General features: G+C 43.2%; 1 protein-coding gene across 1 annotated transcript in view; it reads left to right on the top strand.

The window, feature by feature from the left end:
• C5H3orf20 (chromosome 5 C3orf20 homolog) overlaps positions 1-20821 on the top strand; it is a 104941-nt gene that overhangs the window by 34598 nt on the left and 49522 nt on the right. The window contains exons 6-8 of the mRNA XM_075550893.1: positions 10621-10773; positions 11573-11693; positions 19041-19172. Coding sequence (XP_075407008.1) covers positions 10621-10773; positions 11573-11693; positions 19041-19172 — 406 coding nt within the window. The remainder of the gene's footprint in view (positions 1-10620; positions 10774-11572; positions 11694-19040; positions 19173-20821) is intronic.

Raw genomic sequence — 20821 nt, 5'->3', positions numbered from 1 at the left:
TCGGTGAAGGTTTACTGAGCAGCAGATCATAAATGTTACATTCAACAACTTATTCACATTTTGTTTCAACTCATCCATTTAAATTCCCTTAACATACTTATCCTACTTCCTCCCAGCACTTCCGGTTTCCATTCCTCCTCCTTTCCTTTCCAAACTCTCCGTCTGGGGCCCCATGCTGCCAACTTGGTCTTAAAAGGAGCTCTGATGGCTGCTGGGTAAGTGTGTGACCATGAACCACAGATCTGTGGCTCAAACGCACCACAGGGGGAAGGTGAGGTTATCTACTCCCGTAGGATTTACACAACCTTGGAAACCCTACATAGGTCTGTCATTTGAAATTAACTCAACGGCAGTGAGTTTGGTTTGGTTGGTTTTTATGCTAAAGAGTTGATTGTTCTCAACTGGGCATGCGTTCAGGTCCAGGCTACAGGGTGATGGACTAAGGGAGTCTTGGGAGGTCCCACTAGTCTCGTTCTGACCAATAAGCCTTGTTTCTTCTAGGATTTTGATTTCTGTCCCACAGTTTCTTCCACTCTATTCAGAACGTTCTAATATTTCAGTTAGTCATCATAGGTGGGTACCATCTAACTTTTCTGATCTTAGGATCATGGTCTGGGACTGATTTTTTTCCCATTATCTTTTGATTTTCATCCCTTTTCTTTCTTCTGGATGAAGAAAGACCAATAGTTACACCGAGGTGACTGCCACCTGGCTTTTGAGACCCCAGTTGCTACTCGCCAAAGTCAGATGTAGAACAGTTTCACTGTGAATGACAATCGTATATCAGTTGAACTTGGTGTCCCATGATAACATGACTTAAAACTCAATGGCTCATTCCTCGGGGATTTGGCATTTCTTGTTAGGCTCATCTACCAACGATGAATTAGCTCAGCTTTTGTCTGAAGAGGTTGTAACTTCTTATTCTTTAAATTTAAAATGTGCCATTTAAAACTTTTTATTGTGGTAAATACTTTTCATTTGAGTAATTTTTGAGAGTACAATCAGTGGTGTCAAATTATATTTACATTGGTGTGCAACTCTCCATACCCAAAACCTTTGAATCGGGCCAAACAGAAATTCAGTCACCATTAAGCAGTAATTCTCCATTTCCCTTCCCACCCTATTCCTGGTCACCACTAGTCTACTTTGCTCTCTGTACATTAGTCTATTGTACATATATAAGTTCTCCTTAATTTTTGAAGGGTAGTTTTGTTTGATGTAGAATCTACAGATGACTGGTTTGCTTTTTCCTTCCAGCAATTTAAATATCCTCTCACTGTCTCTTACAATCTGTAGCTTCTGATGAAGAATCTAATTTTAATCTTACTGAGGGTCCCTTGTGCATGAGGGCTTTCTCCTCTCCTGCAGCTCTTGAGACTCTTTCTTTAGCTTTCTACAGTTTGAATACAATGTTTTTGTCATGAATAACTTTGAGTTTATCCTATCTGGAGTTCATTGAAATTCTTAGATGTATAGATTCATGTTTTTCATCAAATTTAGGATTTGATGAAATCCTAAATTTTTTCAGCCACTAATTTAAATAATATTCTTTCTTGGCCTTTCTCTCTCTCTTCTCTTTTTGGGACAGATATTATGCATGTGTTACGATACTTGATGGTATTCCACAGACCCCTTAGACTTCATTCCATTTTCTTTATTAAAAATATATTTCTTAAAATATATGCTCCTCAGACAAAAATATTTTGATTAATAACCCACCTCCAAATTTGCTGGTTTTGTCTTCTACTGATTTAATTTCTGTTAAACATATCACAGAAGTTTTCCCATTTCTGACATTGTACTTTTCAGCTACAGATTTTTCATTTGATTAATTTCATAATTTCTGTCTCTGTACTGGCACTCTCTATTTGGTGAGCTTTTTCTTTATGATTCCTGTAAGATAATGATTGCCTTAATTATCTGATCATATTTAAAAGAGTTGACTGAACGTCTTTGTCTAACAAGCCCAGAGTGTTTCTCCCAGGAGCATGATTTCTGTCTAAACTCTTTATTTTCTGTGAATAACTCATACGTCTTTGTCTTTTTGCATATTTCATAGTTTTTTGTTGGAAATTGAATATTTTATTTATTTATTTATTTTTAATTTTAACAATTTATTGGGGCTCATACAATTCTTTTCACAGTTCATATATATACATACATCAATTGTATAAAGCACATCTGTACAGTCTTTGCCCTAATCATTTTTTTCTCTTTTCTTCTTTTACATTTTATTAGGGACTCATACAACTCTTACCACAATCCATACATATACATACATCAATTGTATAAAGCACATCCATACATTCCCTGCCCCAATCATTCTCAAGGCATTTGCTCTCCACTTAAGCCCCTTGCATCAGGTCCTCTTTTTTTTCCCCTCCTCCCTCCCCATTACCCCCTCCCTCATATGCCCTTGGTAATTTATACATCGTTGTTTTGTCATATCTTGCCCTATCCGTAGTCTCCCTTCCCCCCTTCTCTGCTGTCCCTCTCCCAGGGAAGAGGTCACATGTGGATCCTTGTAATCAGTTCCCCCTTTCCAACCCACTCACCCTCCACTCTCCCAGCATCGTCCCTCACACCCTTGGTCCTGAAGGTATCATCCACCCTGGATTCCCTGTACCTCCAACCCTCATATGCACCAGTGTACAGCCTCTGTCCTATCCAGCCCTGCAAGGTAGAATTCGGATCATGGTAGTTGGGGGGAGGAAGCATCCAGGATCTGGGGGAAAGCTGTGTTCTTCATCGATACTACCTCACACCCTAATTAACCCATCTCCTCTCCTAAACCCCTCTATGAGGGGATCTCCATTGGTCGACACTTGGGCCTTGGGTCTCCACTCTGCACTTCCCCCTTCATTTAATATGATATATATATACATATATATACATACATATATACATATACACATATATACACATACATACACACACTTACATCTTTTTTTTTTTTTTTGCATGATGCCTTATACCTGGTCCCTTGGGCACCTCGTGATCGCACTGGCCGGTGTGCTTCTTCCATGTGGGCTTATTTGCTTCTGAGCTAGATGGCCGCTTGTTCACCTTCAAGCCTTTAAGACCCCAGACACTATCTCTTTTGATAGCCGGGCACCATCAGCTTTCTTCACCACATTTGCTGATGCACCCATTTGTCTTCAGCGATCCTATCATGGAGGTGTGCAGTCAATGATATGATTTTTTGTTCTTTGATGCCTGGTAACTGATCCCTTTGGGACCACTCGCTCACTCAGGCTGGTGTGTTCTTCCATGTGGACTTTGTTGCTTCTGAGCTAGATGGCCGCTTGTTTATCTTCAAGCCTTTAAGACCCCAGTCACTATCTCTTTTGATAGCCGGGCACCATCAGCTTTCTTCACCACATTTACTTGTTCACACACTTTGGCTCCAGCCGTTGTGTCGGGAGAGTGAGCATCATAGAGTTCCAATTTAATGAAAGAAGGTATTCATGCATTGAGGGAGTGTTTGAGTAGAGGCCCAAGGTCCTTCCGCCACCTTAATACTTGACCTATAAATATAGACACATAGATCTATTTCCCCATCCTCCTATATATATTTGCATGTACATGTCTTTGTCTAGACCTCCGTGAATGCCCTTTGACTCCTAGCTCTTTCCTCCATCTCCCTTGACTTTCCTCCTGCCCTACTACCATGCTTCGTCGCCACCTGGGCTAGAGTATACCTCTTCTCTAAGCAACCTTACCCTTGATCATTTCCCACCAGGCCTGCCACTCCCACTTCTCTACCATTTGGGGTCCCATGTTTTTCCCTTGTCCCTGGGTTTGTTAACACCACTTCCTTACCCCCCCTACCCCCCCACCCCAAGTCCCCCCAAAACTGTCGGTCCCGTTGTTTTTCCTCCAGATAGTTCATCCAGCCTGTCCTATTCAGACAGACCTGTGGAGTCACTAACATGCACGAAAACTAGACAGAGGAAAACAAAGCAACAGTATACAACCAGACAACAAAACAACAAAAACAAACCACTGACAAAGAACAGAATAAAACAGTTCACAAGAGAAAAGCTTGTAGTTAGTTCAGGGATCGTTTGCTGGCCCTTAGGAGCATTTTCCAGTCCAGTCTGTTGGGGCACCACGCCCTGGCTCTGAAGTCCACTTTCAGCATTCCCTGGGGACCTTGCCACTCCATTCCCTTGCTGTTCCGCTGCACTCCCCCAGTGATTTGCCTCGGTGTGGTGGGATCAGGTCAGGTGCAATTCCCACACTGTGTCTCCGGTGCTGTCCCCTGTATCGCCCTTAGTCACTGAGGGGCATCATGTCTCATAGTGGGGCCAGCCATGTTGTTCTCTCTGTGGACTGGCTGCTCTACTCAGGAACATCATCATCACGGCCTGGTGGGCCAGGCTGTGCTCCACTCTCTCCTCCTGCCCCTTCATCTGCTCCCGTGTGCTCTGATCAAATATGTCCATCTCCCAGAGCTGCAGAGTCAATGTCGTCCTTTGGAAAAAATTCTTTTCGGGGGAGGGGGGAAATTGAATATTTTAAATATTATAATATGGTCCCAGAAGTTCTTCAGTTGGTCCCATTGCAGTGTCTTGCATGTTGCTGTGATACTGGAAGCTGTGACTGGTATTTCAAATACTAGCAGCATCAACCCGAGTGAGATTTCAGTGGAGTTCTGAGACTAATAGAGACTAGTAAAAAAGGTATGGGCAGTCCACTTCTGAGAGATTATCCATGGAAAATCTTATGAGCAGCAGTGGACCTCTGTCTAACGTAGTGCTGGAAAAAGCATCTGAAAACTCAGGTTGAAAGCCACTGAAAATATGACTGCCTCATCACAGTAGAGTGGATTTTAATGTCATGGATGAAGCAAAGCTTTGGGGACTTTCCTTTACAGACAGAGCATGATTCAAGATGAGATGAAATGGCTACAAACATCCATTATTAATCATAATGGATTATTAATGTACAAACTATGAGTCTAGGAATATTGTAAAGTATCAAAAACGAAATGACATGCATAGAGATTAATATCCTAGGCATTCGTGAGCTGCAGTAGACTAGTATTGGCCATTTTGAGTTGGATAATCATATGGTTTGCTATGCCAGGAATGGCAAATCGAAGAGGAATGGCATCATATTAATCATCAAAAAGAACATTTAGAAATCTTTCTTGAAGTACCGTGCTGTCTGTGCTAGGATAACATCTGTTTGCCTACAAGGAAGACCAGGTCTTATGCCTATTATTCAAATTTATGCCCAGTCATTAAAACCAATGAAATTAAAGAATTTCTATCAACTGCTTCAGTCTGAAATTGACAAGAAAACCAATTAACATACATTGATAATTACCAGTAACTGGAATGAGAATATTGAAAATGGAGAGAAAAAGTATGGCCTTGGTGATGGAACTGAAGCTGAAGATGGCATGACAGAAGTTTTCAAGACCAACTTCATTGAAAATATCTTTCTGAGCAACATAAATAGAACTTGCCAGATAGAACGACTGAACAGGAATCAATACACAGGAAAGAGATAGTGGAGAAATTCAGTATCATCAACCACACAAGGTTAGGACTGATACCAGAACAGACCATATGCAAGTTCAAGTTGAAGCTGAAGAAAATTAAAACAAGTCCATGGGAGCTAACATACAACCTAGAGTATATTGTATCTGAATTTAGAGATCATCTCAGAAACAGATTGATGCATTGAACACTAATGACTGAGGCCAGCTGAATTATGGGTTGACATCATTGACATCATACATGAAGAAAGAACAAAGTCTATAAAATGACAAGAAAGACAGAAAAGACCAAAGTGGATGTCAGATAGACACACCAACTTGCTCTTGACCAGAGACTACTTGGAGCATCATAAAGCCGAAGAGCTGAGCACAAAGTTTCAAAGAGCAGCTCCAGAAGGCAGTGTGAAGTATTATAATGAAATATGTAAAAAATCCATAGTGAGAAAAGCAAACAGGAAGAACACAGTCAGCATTATTCAAACTAAAGAAACTAAAGGGAAAAAAATCAAGTTTAGGGTTAAATAGTCCTGTGGAGGGAAAAAAAGGAGAAAGAAACAGTAGGTGGAAACTATTATCTTAATGATAAAAACAGATATGAAGATTGCATAATAGAATTTTGCAAGACAAGCCACTTGCTTAGAGCCAACACCTTCTCAACAACACAAATGACAACTATACACATGGCCATCTCCAGAAGAAATACACAGGAATCAGATTGACTACATTTGTCAGAAAAGACAATGGAGAAGCTCAATATCAGCAGCTAAACCAGGCCAGACACTGACTATAAAGCAGATCACCAATTAACATGTGATTTCAGACTGAAGATGAGGAAAATTAAAATAAGTCCACGAGAGTTAAAAAATGGGACCTTGAGTCTATCACACCTGAATTTCAAGAAAACTTCAAGAACAGATTTGTTGCATGGAACACTGTGACAGAAAACCTGATGAGCTATGGGAGGATATCAAGACCAAGATTCGTGAAGAAAGCAAAGGTCATTAAGAAGACAAGAAGGATGCCAGAAGAGGCAGAAACTTGCTCTTAATCGTAGAGGAGCTAAAGCAAAGGGAAGAAATGATGACATCAAAGCGGAATAGAAAAGTTCAAAGGGCACCTCAAGAAGACAGAGTCAAATATCATAATGAAATATGCAAAGTCATATTTTAAGAAAACCAAAAGAGAAGCATACACTCAGTATACCTTAAACTAAAGACCTCAAGAAAAAATTCAAGCCTCCTCAAGTTGCAATATTGGAAGATTCTATGGGCAAAATACTAGGCTATGCAGGAAGCACCAAACGAAGATGGAAAGAACACAGAGCCACTGAACCAAAAAGAATTAGTTGCCATTTAACCATTTCTAGAAGTAGCATATGAACAAGAGCCAATGACGTTGAAGGATGATGTTCCAGTTGCACCGAAAGCATTAATCAAAAAAGAAAAGAAAAAATGAAAGAGAGAAAGCTTCAGGAATTGATGGAACACCAATTGAAATGTTTCAACAAGCTGATGAAGCACTGGAAGCACTTATTCATCTGTGCCAGGAAACTTGGGAGATGGCTACTTGGCCAATGGACTTAAAAAGGTAAGTATTTGTACCGAATTCAAGGAAAGGCGACTCAACAGATTGTTCAAATTATAGACCAGTATCATTGATATCACATGCAAGTAAACTTTTGCTGCAGATTATCCAACAAAGGTTGCAGCAGTACATTGACAGGTGGCTGCCAGAGGTTCAGGCCAGTTTCAGAAGAGGACATGGAACAAGGGATATCATTGCTGATGGCAGATGGATCTTGGCTCAAAGCAGAGAATACCAGAAAGATCTTTACTTGTATTTTATTCACTATGCCAAGTCATTGGATGGTGAGGATCCTAACAAACTATGGATCGCCTTGAGAAGAATGGGAATTCCAGAACACTTACTTCATTGTGCTCATGCAGAACTTGTACATGGATCACGAGGCAGCGGTGTGAACATACAAGGGAACCATGCAGTCATGGTTTAAAATCAGGAAAGGTATGCATCAGAGTTGTATCCTCTCACCATACTTACTCAATTTGTGTGCTGAGCAAACAATCAGAGAAGCTAGATTGTATGAAAAAGAAGGTGGCATCAGAATCGGAGTGAGACTTATTAACAACCTACACTATACAGATGACATAACCTTGTATGTTAGTCTGGGTACTTTAGAGAAACAAATCCACAGAAACTCATGTATAAGAGAGAGTTTTATGTAAAAGTTAAGTGCACATCAAGAAAACATCCCAACCCAGTGCTGCCCAAGCCCACAAGTCCAACATCAACCCATTAACCCATATATTCAACACCAATCCACAAAGTCCTCCTCCATCTCACAAAACAATGCAGTCGGCAGACTGCAGGAGGAAAGCTGAGTCAGTGAATGTGTAAACATCTCAGCACTCGGGTGCATTAGGGTAGATCCATGTGGCTTCTCCTTGGAGATGTGTTGCAGGAAGTGAGCCTTGTCAGTTGAAGCAGGGAACTGCTAAGGCAGCTGCACCCTGGTCTGATCATCAGAAAGCAAGAGACCTGAAGACTCGAAAGACAAGGCTCACCAAGCCATTTATTCCTCCGCCCTTCAATTAACCCCACATGTGCCTATCAGCCAGGTTGGCACAATAAACGAACTCACCTTGCTTGCTGAAAGTGAGAGGGAATTGAAGCACTTGCTACTGAAGATCAAGGACGGCAGCCTTCAATGTGGATTACAACTCGATGGGGGAAAAGAAAATCCAAATCCTCACATCGGAACCAGTAGACAACATCATGAAAAATGAAGAAAAGGTTGAAGTTGTCAAGGATTTCATTTTGCTTGGATCCACAATCTATGCTGTTTCCTTCTGCTGTACATGGAGTCACTATGAGTCAGAACCGACTAGAGGGCACTTAAAAATATGTATAGATACATCAAGAAGTCCTGGTGGTTTAGGGGCTAAGTGCTGAGCTGCTGACCGACTGGATGTGAGTGAGAGTTGTTGTAGATTGACTTAGCCAGGTAAACACCACAACTCAGCCTTAGCTTTCACTCTCTGCTGCACAGAGCCTAAAGATCAACCAGATGTGAACGCTTAGTGTCTGCTCGGCTTTTTTCTTAGCATGCTTCTAGTTCAGTCATGGACATAGCCTTGTAGATTCCCGGAAATACCTGGGAGGGCTCAAAGCTCATACTGCCTGGATGTTTCTCTCTCTCCATTCTCTTAATTTTTCCATGTCTCCTGCTTGCCCAGTGGGTTAGCCCTTGCCTCAGGTGTCTGTAATGAGTACCTACTTTTTTTTTTTAAACATTTTTAGGGGCTCATACAACTCTTATCACAGTCCATACATATACATACATCAATTGTATAAAGCACATCTGTACATTCTTTGCCCTAATCATTTTTTTTCTCCTCTTTTCTTTTTTTACATTTTATTGGGGACTCATACATGAGTACCTACTTTTAAGATCTTTCAACATTCATCACCGAGTAGGCTCTACCTATGCAGAGAAGGTTCTGAGAGATGAAAACGAGGCAAGCCTGTGAGCTGATCCCTTGGGAAGACACTAGACAAACCAAGACCTGCCACCACAGTTCTCCCTGGCACCACCAGGTCACAACAGAAGTGGTTCACTCTGGACGAGGGATAGTTTAGAAAGAAATCTGCAATGCTCCCTCATTAAGCATGCTTCTGGTTGCTTTACATTTTTTAGTTTTGTTTTTTAATTAGATTCCAGTGTCCAGAGAAAATAGATTCTGACCCTCTTTGTTAGGTTGTTTCTTGAGTGGAGGAGCAGGGCTGGGGAGTTTTTTTTTTGGTACTGTCACCAAGCATTACTTTTATCTCAAATTTTCATATGTGGAAGCAGCGTCTACGAGGGGTTACATAATTTAGTAGCAGACCAGAATGGATAGACCAAATGGGTCATGAGTCAAGTGTAACCTCAGAGCTGAGTGCCGTACAGAGTCTGACTGAACTCCATCCCCTGAGCATACAACATGAAAGACACACAGCCCTTCCCACAGGGATCTGCAGTCTTAGAGACCATTGTAAACACTCAGTGCTGTTTGAAAGGCGCACAGGGGTGAGGAAGTATGGAAGAGTCAGAAACCACTTCTGATGGTGGAGAGGTGGGGGGCAAGGAAGCTGTGTGGAGAAGCTTGGCAGACTGTACCATCACAGCGATGATCAGTGATCACGGACGCTTTTGCTGGCCACTGCAGATACTGGACCTCACTGAATTCTCACAAGCACATGCCTCTGAGGCTCGGGAGAAGCAGTTGCTCATGTCATACAGCTCAAGAGGTTGGTGTGGAGACTGCAAACCAGGTCTGTGGGACTCTAAAGGTTATGTTTTTCAAATGTTTCAAGAGTGGATCCCTGTTCCAGGGGATCTGAGCAGGCTGAAAGGAAGAGCAGGGCTCTGAAAACATGTGACCCTTTCAAACCGACAGGCGAGGATTTAGGGTGGTGAATCCCACTGCTAACAACCATGTAACGTCTTCTATATAAGGTACTCCCTACACACAAGACAGTAGCTACCAACACTGTGGCCCTGTGAAACAGGACAAATGCATAGGAGAGGAACAGGGAGACATTGCCTGTCCTCCTAGATTGACCTTCAGTGAGGTAGCCTGGCAGTGTTAGCAGTGTCATTGTCTCGGAGTTCAGTGTCTGGCTCTGTGATGTTGGGCACGTCATTTCTCTGCTCTCCCTCCCCCCCGCCCCCGGGCTCCTCTTTTGTAGGGTGACCAACTCACCCTGTTGCCCAACACTTTCCTGACTTTAGCACCAAAGAGCCCATCCCTCGGGAACTCCCTCAGACCTAAGCAAACCATACTCACCTGTGAGATGGAGATAACACCAGGACTTCCTACTGCAGGGCTGATGTAAGGAATAGAAATATATGAGAACACTCAGAGAGTGGTTGCGTTCCCTTATCATTTATCTGAATTGTTACTGATGCGACGTGCAGGAAGGGTCTTTGAAGAGGAGAAACGATGTGCCCAATAGGGAGTAACACTGACCTGTAGACTTGCTTCCCATGGGGCACCTGAGCACAGCACCTGGGGAGTTTTCTATTAGTTCCACTTGACCATTTCTACCAGCTATCCCTCCGGAAACATCGCCATGTGTCAGATCCCCACGTGCTGCCGAGGGAGAACCATTACCTGGCTCTTTAGCGACACACCCAACTTTTCCTTCCTGGCTTTGTTCAACACTGAAGGCCAGGGCTGTGTTCAGTACAACGCAAAAACTCGGTGAGTGGGTTGTGGGAACTCTTCTCCTATGGAAATACCTCTGGGGGCGGCAGAGGAGAGGACTAGGTGACAACTAGACGTCTCTGGAAAAAGTACGGGGTCTTCAGCATCCAGAGGAGTAGATAGACAAGGAGGGAGGACTGAGTCAAAGCCTGCAGAGAAGTGGGCATTGGGCCCTTGCTTGTTGGATTCACATTGCAACCAGTCAGCTCCCCAAGCCCTACTCTACTCGGTACTTCTGTGCTACCTCACCCAGCGCTGAAGCATATCATCAAGATCTTGATGGTTGGTTAGATTCTTAGAGGCCTTCTCTCATGGAGAAATGTTCTCTACCAGGAATGGGTGAAGGAGAGGCTATGGACACCACTTCTGTAGAGTCTTTTAAGAGAAACATAGTCTTACTGGCCAAAAGTTGGTGGGTATTGTTGTTTTTCTCAACCCTTCATCTGGAGCTTAGAAGCAACGAGTTGCTTTTGTATTGTGGATGGTCCAGTCCCTGCTTTAATGCCCTGAGAGCTTGTATACCTATGACCCTAGAACAAATGCCCTTCCTTCCCCTCTTGGGGTTGGCCTAGGCATCCACCATCTCCCTAAGACCTGCCTCTCCCCTCATCCTGGAGAGTCCCCCAGGAGCAGCAAGTATTGAAGGGCCTCGGATCGTGCTAGGCTAAGGAAGTAAGACTACCTACAGGACCCTAAGGTTCCTCCAGGTAGGCACAAAGTGTCAGAGCCCTGCCTGTAGTGATGAGATCTTCTTTCCATGACCCAGCAGCAACTGTTGACTTCTGCTCTCTCCTAGCTGTCCATACGTCTTGGTCTTGGATGAGGACGGGGGGACCACCAGTGACCATCAGGGCTACGTCGTTCACAAATGGAGCTGGACTTCGAAGACAGAGACGCTGCTCTCTCTGGAATACAAGGTAAGGGCAGGCAGCACAGGACACCCTTAATACAGGGAAGGCCACGGTGGTTTTCTCAGAGCTGTCTAGCATGGAGAGCAACAAGGCTCTGCCCTTAAGCAATTCTTTTTTTGTTCTTATTTATTTATCTGTTTATTTATTTATTAATCATTTTATCAGAAACTTTTTCTTACAGATGTCATAACATTCCATAGTTCAATCATATCAAGCAGTGTTGTACAATTGCTACCCCAATCAATTTAAAAACGTTTTCTTTCTTATTGCTCCTTTATGCCCTCCCTCCCCCACTTTAGCCCCCAGGAACCTTTATTTATTTATTTATTTATTGTCCGTTTCTTACACCATCCAATATACCAATCACATACAATTCTGATGTTTGCTCCCTTCAAGTGGGGTTATACAGTCATCAATGCTGTCAGCTCCCTATTCCGCTCCCCACCCACACCCACACCCCCACCTCAGGGACTCATTACTCCTACTACTGTTTCTGAAGGGTAATCTGTCTTGGTTTTCATGTATTGAATGATCTTAATCATACAAATGAACATATGCAAGTCTAACATGATTAATGAGGTAAAACAAATAAAAGCAGTAATAGTAAGGGGAGGAAATATTAAAGAACTAGAGGATAGTTATGTGTTTCATCAGTGCTGTACTGGCCCCTGGATTTATGATCCCTCTGTGTGGCTTTTCTGAGAGGGGCTGTCCAATTATCTTACATTGGGTCTCCACTACATCCATACCCCTTCACATCAATTTAGTTGCTAGTTTATGAACTTCTGATGCCTTTTCCTGTGGACACCTCATGATCACACTGGCTGGTGTGCTGCTTCCATGTGGGTTTTGTTGCTTCCCTATAGATGGCTGCTTGTTTAACTACAAGCCTATAGGACCCCAGATGCTATATCTATTAATAGCCAGGCACCATCAGCTTTCTTCAACACATTTACTTATGCACTCATTTTGTCTTCAGCTATTATGTCAAGAAGGTAAGTACCATACAATGCCACATTATTAGAACAAACCATTCTTGTACTGAAGTAAGATTTAAGTAGAGGCCTAACGTCCATCTGCTTCCTTGTTGCATTTGCATATATACACACATATAAACAAATACACCTAGACATATGTTTACATATATACATATCTATCTATATATACACCAATATATATTTTTCTTTCTTTCTTCTTTCATTGTTTTCTTTTTCTTTCCCCATAATCTATCATATTTACTCATTGTTCACCTCTCAGTAATTCCTCTTAGATACAATTTGATTGATCAAACATAACCAGAAAAGCTACACCCTCCTTACCATCAATTTTAGAACCCTTACTATTCTCCTGCCCACATCATTATTGGATCACCACTCCCCTCCCCCACCTGCTCCCCTCCATGACCTTCCATCCCCTATGAATTGGTCCCATCGCTGTCTCTGGAGGATTGCTTATCTGGTATAGATAAACACCAAAAGAAAAGAAAGAAAGACCATACAAATAGTCCCACCTGCTCCTCTAGCCCCTTGTCTCTAGCCCTTTGCATTCATCTGCTAGTTTTTCTCCTAAAATCCTGCTTTCTTTATTTCATTTCATTTACACTCCTGGTGGTTTTAGATCATGCCTCTGTTCAGAAATATTCAATCCTGTGAACACACCTCACCTTTACTACCCCATGGCCTGAAGTCACCCTTACTTGCTCTCTGTCGATTCAATCCCGCCTTCTTTCAAAGCCCTCTCCAATGTTCCCTCATGCCCGTTTCCCTGTCTTCACAGGGCCCACAGATTGTATTACTTATTTCACAGTTAGTCATGTAATGAAGAGGTTCTGGGCTCTAAGTGATTATCAGAATTCCCTTTAAACTATACAGATTCTGATTCAGTTAGTGATTCTGATTCAGTTAGTTTATTATGAGTTCTGAATTTCTGTAGTTCTTTTTTTTAAGTTCATAAGTGCTTCTGATGCTTGATCAAGGCTACAACTGCCAATCTAATGTTGAATTGTCTTAGTTAACTTTTCATATATGTAGGAAAAGTATATTATCCAAGAAGATCATAAATTAGTTAAAGGCAGGTATCATATTGTATATAATGTGGCCACGGAAACGGAACTGGGATGGGTATGAGGAGTCTGGTACTGGTGCCAGCTTTCCCCGACGTGGGCAGTGCAGCTTTGTGCAAGCCACTTGGCTTCTCCAAGTTTGGGTTGTAGCATCTATATGAAGTGAGCCACAGACCTGCCTTTTTGCCTTATCATGCTTTTGTGAGAACTAAATGGGAGAAGATGCTTTGGCATCACTAACATGGGTTGTCAAGGTATTGTACTTCATTGCTTCATTTGTTGGAGTTAAATACAGATTTATATGATTCATGCTGGTGCAGTCCGGAGCAGGCTGGGAAAGAAAGTGGTCTTTGGGTTGTAACATAAGTTGTAACTCAATAGAGGGGGGAAGGAAGGAAGAATATTGTGGGTAGAGGGCATTTGTAAAGTCTTGGAATTGAGACTAAGTGTGGCCTCTTTAAGAGTTCACAAGTGCTTCTTGTGAAGAATAGCGAGAGAAGGAAAAAAGAAAAAAGGTGGGAACGACGTATATCGTTTCCAGGCTGAGGTGAGAGGCGCTGGAGGCAGGGGTAGGGTGGCATTCTGGGATCTGCAGTGACCAGACTTGCTGGTTTTTAAAAAATCATTAATGTATATACCTACATACATATACACATATACATCTATATATTTCTAGTGTTTCTTAGTCCTCCCTTTAAAAAATTGTTTCCTTTTGGCATGGTTTCTCTTCACCCTGACAAATTTTCTCTATATTTCTTGAAGTACAGGTCTGCAGACAACATACTCTCCCAGTGTTTTTTCGTGTGAAATGATGTTCTACCACATTCTGTCCTTCATAGTTCAAGATGGGAAGTCTGTGGACCTTCAATTATTGCCCATTTCCTCTAGCTACTTTCACGATTTTAGCTTTTCTTTGATTTCCTAAGTTCAACTATGGTCGCCTTCATATTTATTGTATTTGGGATTTACCACTTTTCGTAAATCTGGGGAGTCTTCTGAAATAGTTTTAGAAAAACATTTTTTTTCTCTATGCTTTCTTTTTTCTATGCTCTATTCTCTTTCCATCCTGTGAAATTATTTCAGATATTATATTTATCATATTTAGAAATTCCATCTACTTTTCCTTTTCTTTTGTAACTGACATTTTATAGGTTGTTTTGAGATCAGTACAGAGATATTATGCACAATTTGTACACCATTCTTAATGCACAGACTCAAATCCTAAAATGCCATGGAGATGTAATTCTTTTTAAAATTTCAGCAACTTTCAGCTTTAAATTTGGAGGCAATTTTTTAAAAACAATTTATCAGGGACTCATACAACTCTTATCACAATCCATACATATACATAAATCAATTGTATAAAGCACATCTGTACATTCTTTGCCCTAATCATTTTCTCTCTTCTTTTCTTTTTTTACATTTTATTAGGGACTCATACAACTCTTATCACAATCCATACATATACATACATCAACTGTATAAAGCACATCCATACGTTCCCTGCCCCAATCATTCTCAAAGCATCTTCTTTCCACTTAAGCCCTTTGCATCAGGTCCTCTTTTTTTTCCCCTCCCTCCCCACTCACTCCTCCCTCATGTGCCCTTGGTAATTTATACATCGTTATTTTGTCATATCTTGCCCTATCCGGAGTCCCCCTTTCCCCCCTTCTCTGCTGTCCCTCTCCCAGGGAAGAGGTCACATGTGGATCCTTGTAATCCTTGTAATCAGTTCCCCCTTTCCAACCCACTCACCCTCCACTTTCCCAGCATTGCCCCTCACACCCTTGGTCCTGAAGGTATCATCCACCCTGGATTCCCTGTGCCTCCAGCCCTCATATGTACCAGTGTGCAACCTCTGCCCTATCCAGCCCTGCAAGGTAGAATTCGGATCATGGTAGTTGGGGGGAGGAAGCATCCAGGATCTGGGGAAAGCTGTGTTCTTCATCGGTACTACCTCGCACCCTAATTAACCCATCTCCTCTCCTAAACCCCTCCATGAGGGGATGTTCATTGGCCGACACTTGGGCCTTGGGTCTCCACTCTGCAATTCCCCCTTCATTCAATATGGTATATATATATATATATATACATACACACACACACACATATATTTTTTTCTTGCGTGATGCCTTATACCTGGTCCCTTTGGCACCTTGTGATCGCACTGGCCGGTGTGCTTCTTCCATGTGGGCTTTTTTGATTCTGAGCTAGATGGCCACGTGTTCACCTTCAAGCCTTTAAGACCCCAGACACTATCTCTTTTGATAGCCGGGCACCATCAGCTTTCTTCACCACATTTGCTTATGCACCCATTTGTCTTCAGCGATCCTATCATGGAGGTGTGCAGTCAATGATATGATTTTTTTGTTCTTTGATGCCTGGTAACTGATCCCTTCGGGACCACTCGATCACACAGGCTGGTGTGTTCTTCCATGTGGACTTTGTTGCTTCTGAGCTAGATGGCCGCTTGTTTATCTTCAAGCCTTTAAGACCCCAGTCACTATCTCTTTTGATAGCTAGGCACCATCAGCTTTCTTCACCACATTTACTTGTTCACCCACTTTGGCTCCAGCCGTTGTGTCGGGAGAGTGAGCATCATAGAGTTCCAATTAATAAAAGAAAGTATTCATGCATTGAGGGAGTGTTTGAGTAGAGGCCCAAGGTCCTTCCGCCACCTTAATACTTAACCTATAAATATAGACACATAGATCTATTTCCCCATCCTCCTATATATATTTGCATGTACGTGTCTTTGTCTATACCTCCATAAATGCCCTTTCACTCCTAGCTCTTTCCTCCATCTCCCTTGACTTTCCTCCTGCCCTACTACCATGCTTCGTCGCCACCTGGGCTAGAGTATACCTCTTCTCTATGCAACCTTACCCTTGATCATTTCCCACCAGGCCTGCCACTCCCCCCTCTCTACCATTTTGGGCCCCATGTTGTTCCCTTGTCCCTGTGTTTGTTAACACCACTTCCTTACCCCCCCTACCCCCCACCCCAAGTCCCCCCGGAACTGTCGGTCCCATTGTTTTTCCTCCAGATAGTTCATCCAGCCTGTCCTATTCAGACAGACCTGTGGAGACACTAACATGCACGAAAACAAGACAGAGGAAAACAAAGCAACAGTATACAAGAAGACAACAAAACAATAAAAACAAATCATTGACAAAGAACAAAACAAAACACTTCACAAGAGAAAAGCTTGTAGCTAGTTCAGGGATCGTTTGCTGGCCCTTACGAGTGTTTTCCAGTCCAGTCTGTTGGGGCACCACGCCCTGGCCCCAAAGTCCACTTTCAGCATTCCCTGGGGACCTTGCCACTCCATTCCCTTGCTGTTCCGCTGCACTCCCCCAGTGATTTGCCTTGGTGTGGTGGGATCAGGTCAGGTGCAATTCCCACACTGTGTCTCCGGTGCTGTCTCCTGTATCGCCCTTAGTCACTGATTGGCATCATTTCTCATCGTGGGGCCAGCCATGTTGTTCTCTCTGTGGACTGGCTGCTCTACTCAGGAACATCATCCTCACGGCCTGGTGGGCCAGGCTGTGTTCCACTCTCTCCTCCTGCCCCTTCATCTGCTCCCATGTGCTCTGATCAGATATGTCCATCTCCCAGAGCTGCAAAGTCAATGTCGTTCTTTGGAACAAATTCTTTTCGGGGGAGGGGCAGGAATCCACTTAATTTATGGTGCTGGGGCCAGCCTCCCAGACCTCTCCACTGGTTCCCTACTCCACGTGGAGGCAATTTTTTAAAGAGGTTATCACGTACCATTATCTTCAAATGTTGTTAATATGTTACAACTTACATTCCACTAATTCACAATTTGATGTCATACACACAACACAATGTTCAGCCCTTCACGGCACATGACAAAGTGATCGTAAAAGCCAGACGACCACGACCAAAGGTGTTACAGAACGCACACAGTTCCGACAAGAAACCCAGGATGACAGAATGGGTTTCAGACACAACTCTATTTTTAAAAACAACATGGAAACAAAATTTTTAATGTTCAAGTCATACAAATGCATGACAGTGACTCCAAATTACCATAAACTGTTTTGTATTAGTGATACAAAAACATCCCCCCATCCCATGGAATGTTAGGTTGACATCCAAGACAGTCAGATCTTCCCACAATTCAACATCTCACTATTTTCTGGTTGTACCAGAAAATAAACAACCAGTAAATGATTTTTTTAAGGGTTTACACTTTTTATAAAATGGGACGAAGTAGGATTTCCTCTTTTAAAATCTTGTTTCTAGAACTAAAAACTTGCACATACGAAATAGTTGCAAAAAAAATTTCCTCTGGATTGTACAAGAAGGGAGATCACAGGGCCCACTGAGAAGGTGTGGTAGATGAACATGAATCGGACTTAGCATCTTTTCCTCCTGCTTCATCAGAGGCCAGACTCTCCTCGTTTTTCGTTTCTCCATTTTCAGCAGGTACATCTTCCTTAGTTTCTTCGTGAGCCGTTTCATCCTGTTTTCCTTTGTTCCCCTTTTCCCTTTGCTTGCACGTTTTCATCATTTCCTGTTCCTTTTTTTTTTCCTTTGGCTTTGTGTCCACTTTCACAGGCAGGGGTTTCACTGACAACCTCACTGACCTCCTCTTAGGCTCCTCCTTCGCTGCCCCTTTAGCTGAGCCTACGTTCCTTTTGGGCACCTTGGTAGTGCAGAGGGCTCTTGCCGGATGCCTGCAGACCTCAGGATACCGAGAACTTTCTGGAAGCTGGTTTACCTGGCCACTACCTCTCTGCCCTCCCCATTTCGTTTTTCATGTCTCCTATTTCTCTGCTTAGATTTCCCACTTTTTGTTGTTCACTAAGAGTATATTTTTCTATCCTTCACTGAAAGGAGTTAAATGACCAGTTTTCACCTCCTTGTCTGATAATTCCCGTATCCACATCATATCTAACAGAACTGCCTTTTGCGGATTATCTCTTGCCTCAAGAATGGGCCAGCCTTTCTAGTGTTTCACACGTCATAGAACTTTCCAGTCCCTGGAGAAGGACACCTTGGTAAAGTAGAGGGGTGGTAAAAAATAAAAAGAGGACATTCCTCAACGAGATTGGCTGCTACAGTGGCTGCAACAATGGGCTCAAGCATGGGAGCCATGTGAGGCTGGTGCAGAGCCGGCCGGGCTTCATTGTGCTGCTGCACATAGAGTGGCCACGAGCCATTGACGGCTCCGAACAACTACAGCATAGTGCCTGTGACGGGGTCAGGATGGGGAGATGGACTATAGAAGCAGGGTCCGTAACCTTTCATGCCTTCGCCTGCAGGTGAATGACCAAATGAAGCTGACAGTGATGGGGCAGGACTCCATGGTGGTCACCTTCACCTCCCTGAGTGAGACAGTAACCCTCACTGTGTCGGCCAACAACTGTCCTCACGGGATACCATCGGATAAACGGGTAAGGCAAAGCTGACCAGCACTCCGCTCGGACCCTGGGATATCTTCGTGTGGGAATTCATTTCACTTCGGTGCCTTTGCTCATGCGGTTTCCCCAGGGCAAGGCCCTGACTCTTTCTTTGCCTAATGGCCTCAGTGTTCAAGGCCTACCCTTGGGATCATCTTCTCTGTGAACTTACCCTTCTTCGTTGGGAGTCTTTTCTAGATTTTAAGTGGCAGGAGCCTGAGAAGACTAGCTTAAGCATGCATTCGCTTAACAGCCGAAAGCCTGTCATTATGTAGCTTTGGGCATGGCTGAATACACGTCCTCAACATGTCCTTAAAATCTTTCCATCTCTTGACACCTTTTTCCTCTTTATCAGATTTATTGTCGGGAAACTTTGATCCTTAAGATGATGTAAAAAAATTAAATTTTTAAAAGATGAAAGGATGCTCATGAGCATCTCCGGGCTATTGTTCAACCAGCTTTCATCTTCCTAGGGGAACTAGGGCTTCTCTTTCCAGAGTGCTTCAGTCCAAGTGCCAGTTTTGAAACTTCCTGCCTCTGTTGACTGGCCATGGCTGAGACATTCTCTGTGGTCAGGGTGAGTGCTCCTCCTGCTCCCCAGGCTGCAGTCTCATCAGTCTCACGCCCATCCGGGGAGCCAACCAGTGAGCTCAGCCCTAAGTGGCTCTTAGGACTTAAGTATGAGGCATAGTGTTTCCATAAAGGAAAACTCATGAGGCTGGTGGCATAGTGGTTACACATTACGCTGCTAACTATAAGGTCTGATGTTCAAAACCACCAGCCCCTCAGAAAGATGAGACTTTCTACTCCCAGAAGAAGTTCCAAAAAATAAAACCCAAACTCACTGCCATAGAGTCAATGTCAACTCATACAGAACCCACAGGACAGGGTAGAATGATGCTGTGAGTTTCTGAGACCGTAACTCTTTATAGGAGTAGAAAACCCCATCTTTCTCCCAAGGGGCAGATGGTAGTTTCTAACTGCTAACCTTGAAGTTAGTAGCCCAATGTCTAACCTCTATGCTGCAAGGGATCCTGTGAAGCTGGAGGCTGTGCCCATAATTCAAATGGTGATCAGATCTCAGTGGAGCTTCCAGACTAAAACAGATTACAAAGAAAGATCTGACAGTAACCTACTTCTGAACAGCATCCAATAACAAACAAGCCTAGGGACACAGCCTTTCAGACACAGCATCGTCTGATACAGTGCTAAAAGGGGAGCCCCTGCAATGGAGGGCCCTGCAATGGCCGCAGAACACAGGCATGCATACTGGCTCTCATGACAGTGCTGTGGGCTGGCCAATACCGCTCTGTTGTGCACATGGTCTCCATGAGGGAGAGCCGGCTTTTGAGCAATGAACAGCAAATGTTTGTTGGATGAATGAGATCACAGCAGAGCCATCCATTCACTCAGTCTTTAGTGGCCCTGTTTTATGTCTGAATCTGAGCCAGCATCATAGGAAGAGGAGGTGGGGGTGAAGGTTTGTCACAGCAACACTGGGACAACCGAGCGTTCAGATGGATGGTGAAAACCTTTCTCATTCCACAAAAGACACTCCATCAGGACAGATTTCTTTAGGGAGGGCTTCTTCCACTTTACTTGGGCCAGCCTCCGTTTCTATCTTCCAGCCTGATAGATTTATT

This window comes from Tenrec ecaudatus, chromosome 5 (assembly GCF_050624435.1).
Source record: "Tenrec ecaudatus isolate mTenEca1 chromosome 5, mTenEca1.hap1, whole genome shotgun sequence".
In the NCBI taxonomy this organism is placed as follows: Eukaryota; Metazoa; Chordata; class Mammalia; order Afrosoricida; family Tenrecidae; genus Tenrec; species Tenrec ecaudatus.
Note: the sequence above shows the minus strand (reverse complement) of the source record. Positions and strands in the feature narration are given on the sequence as shown.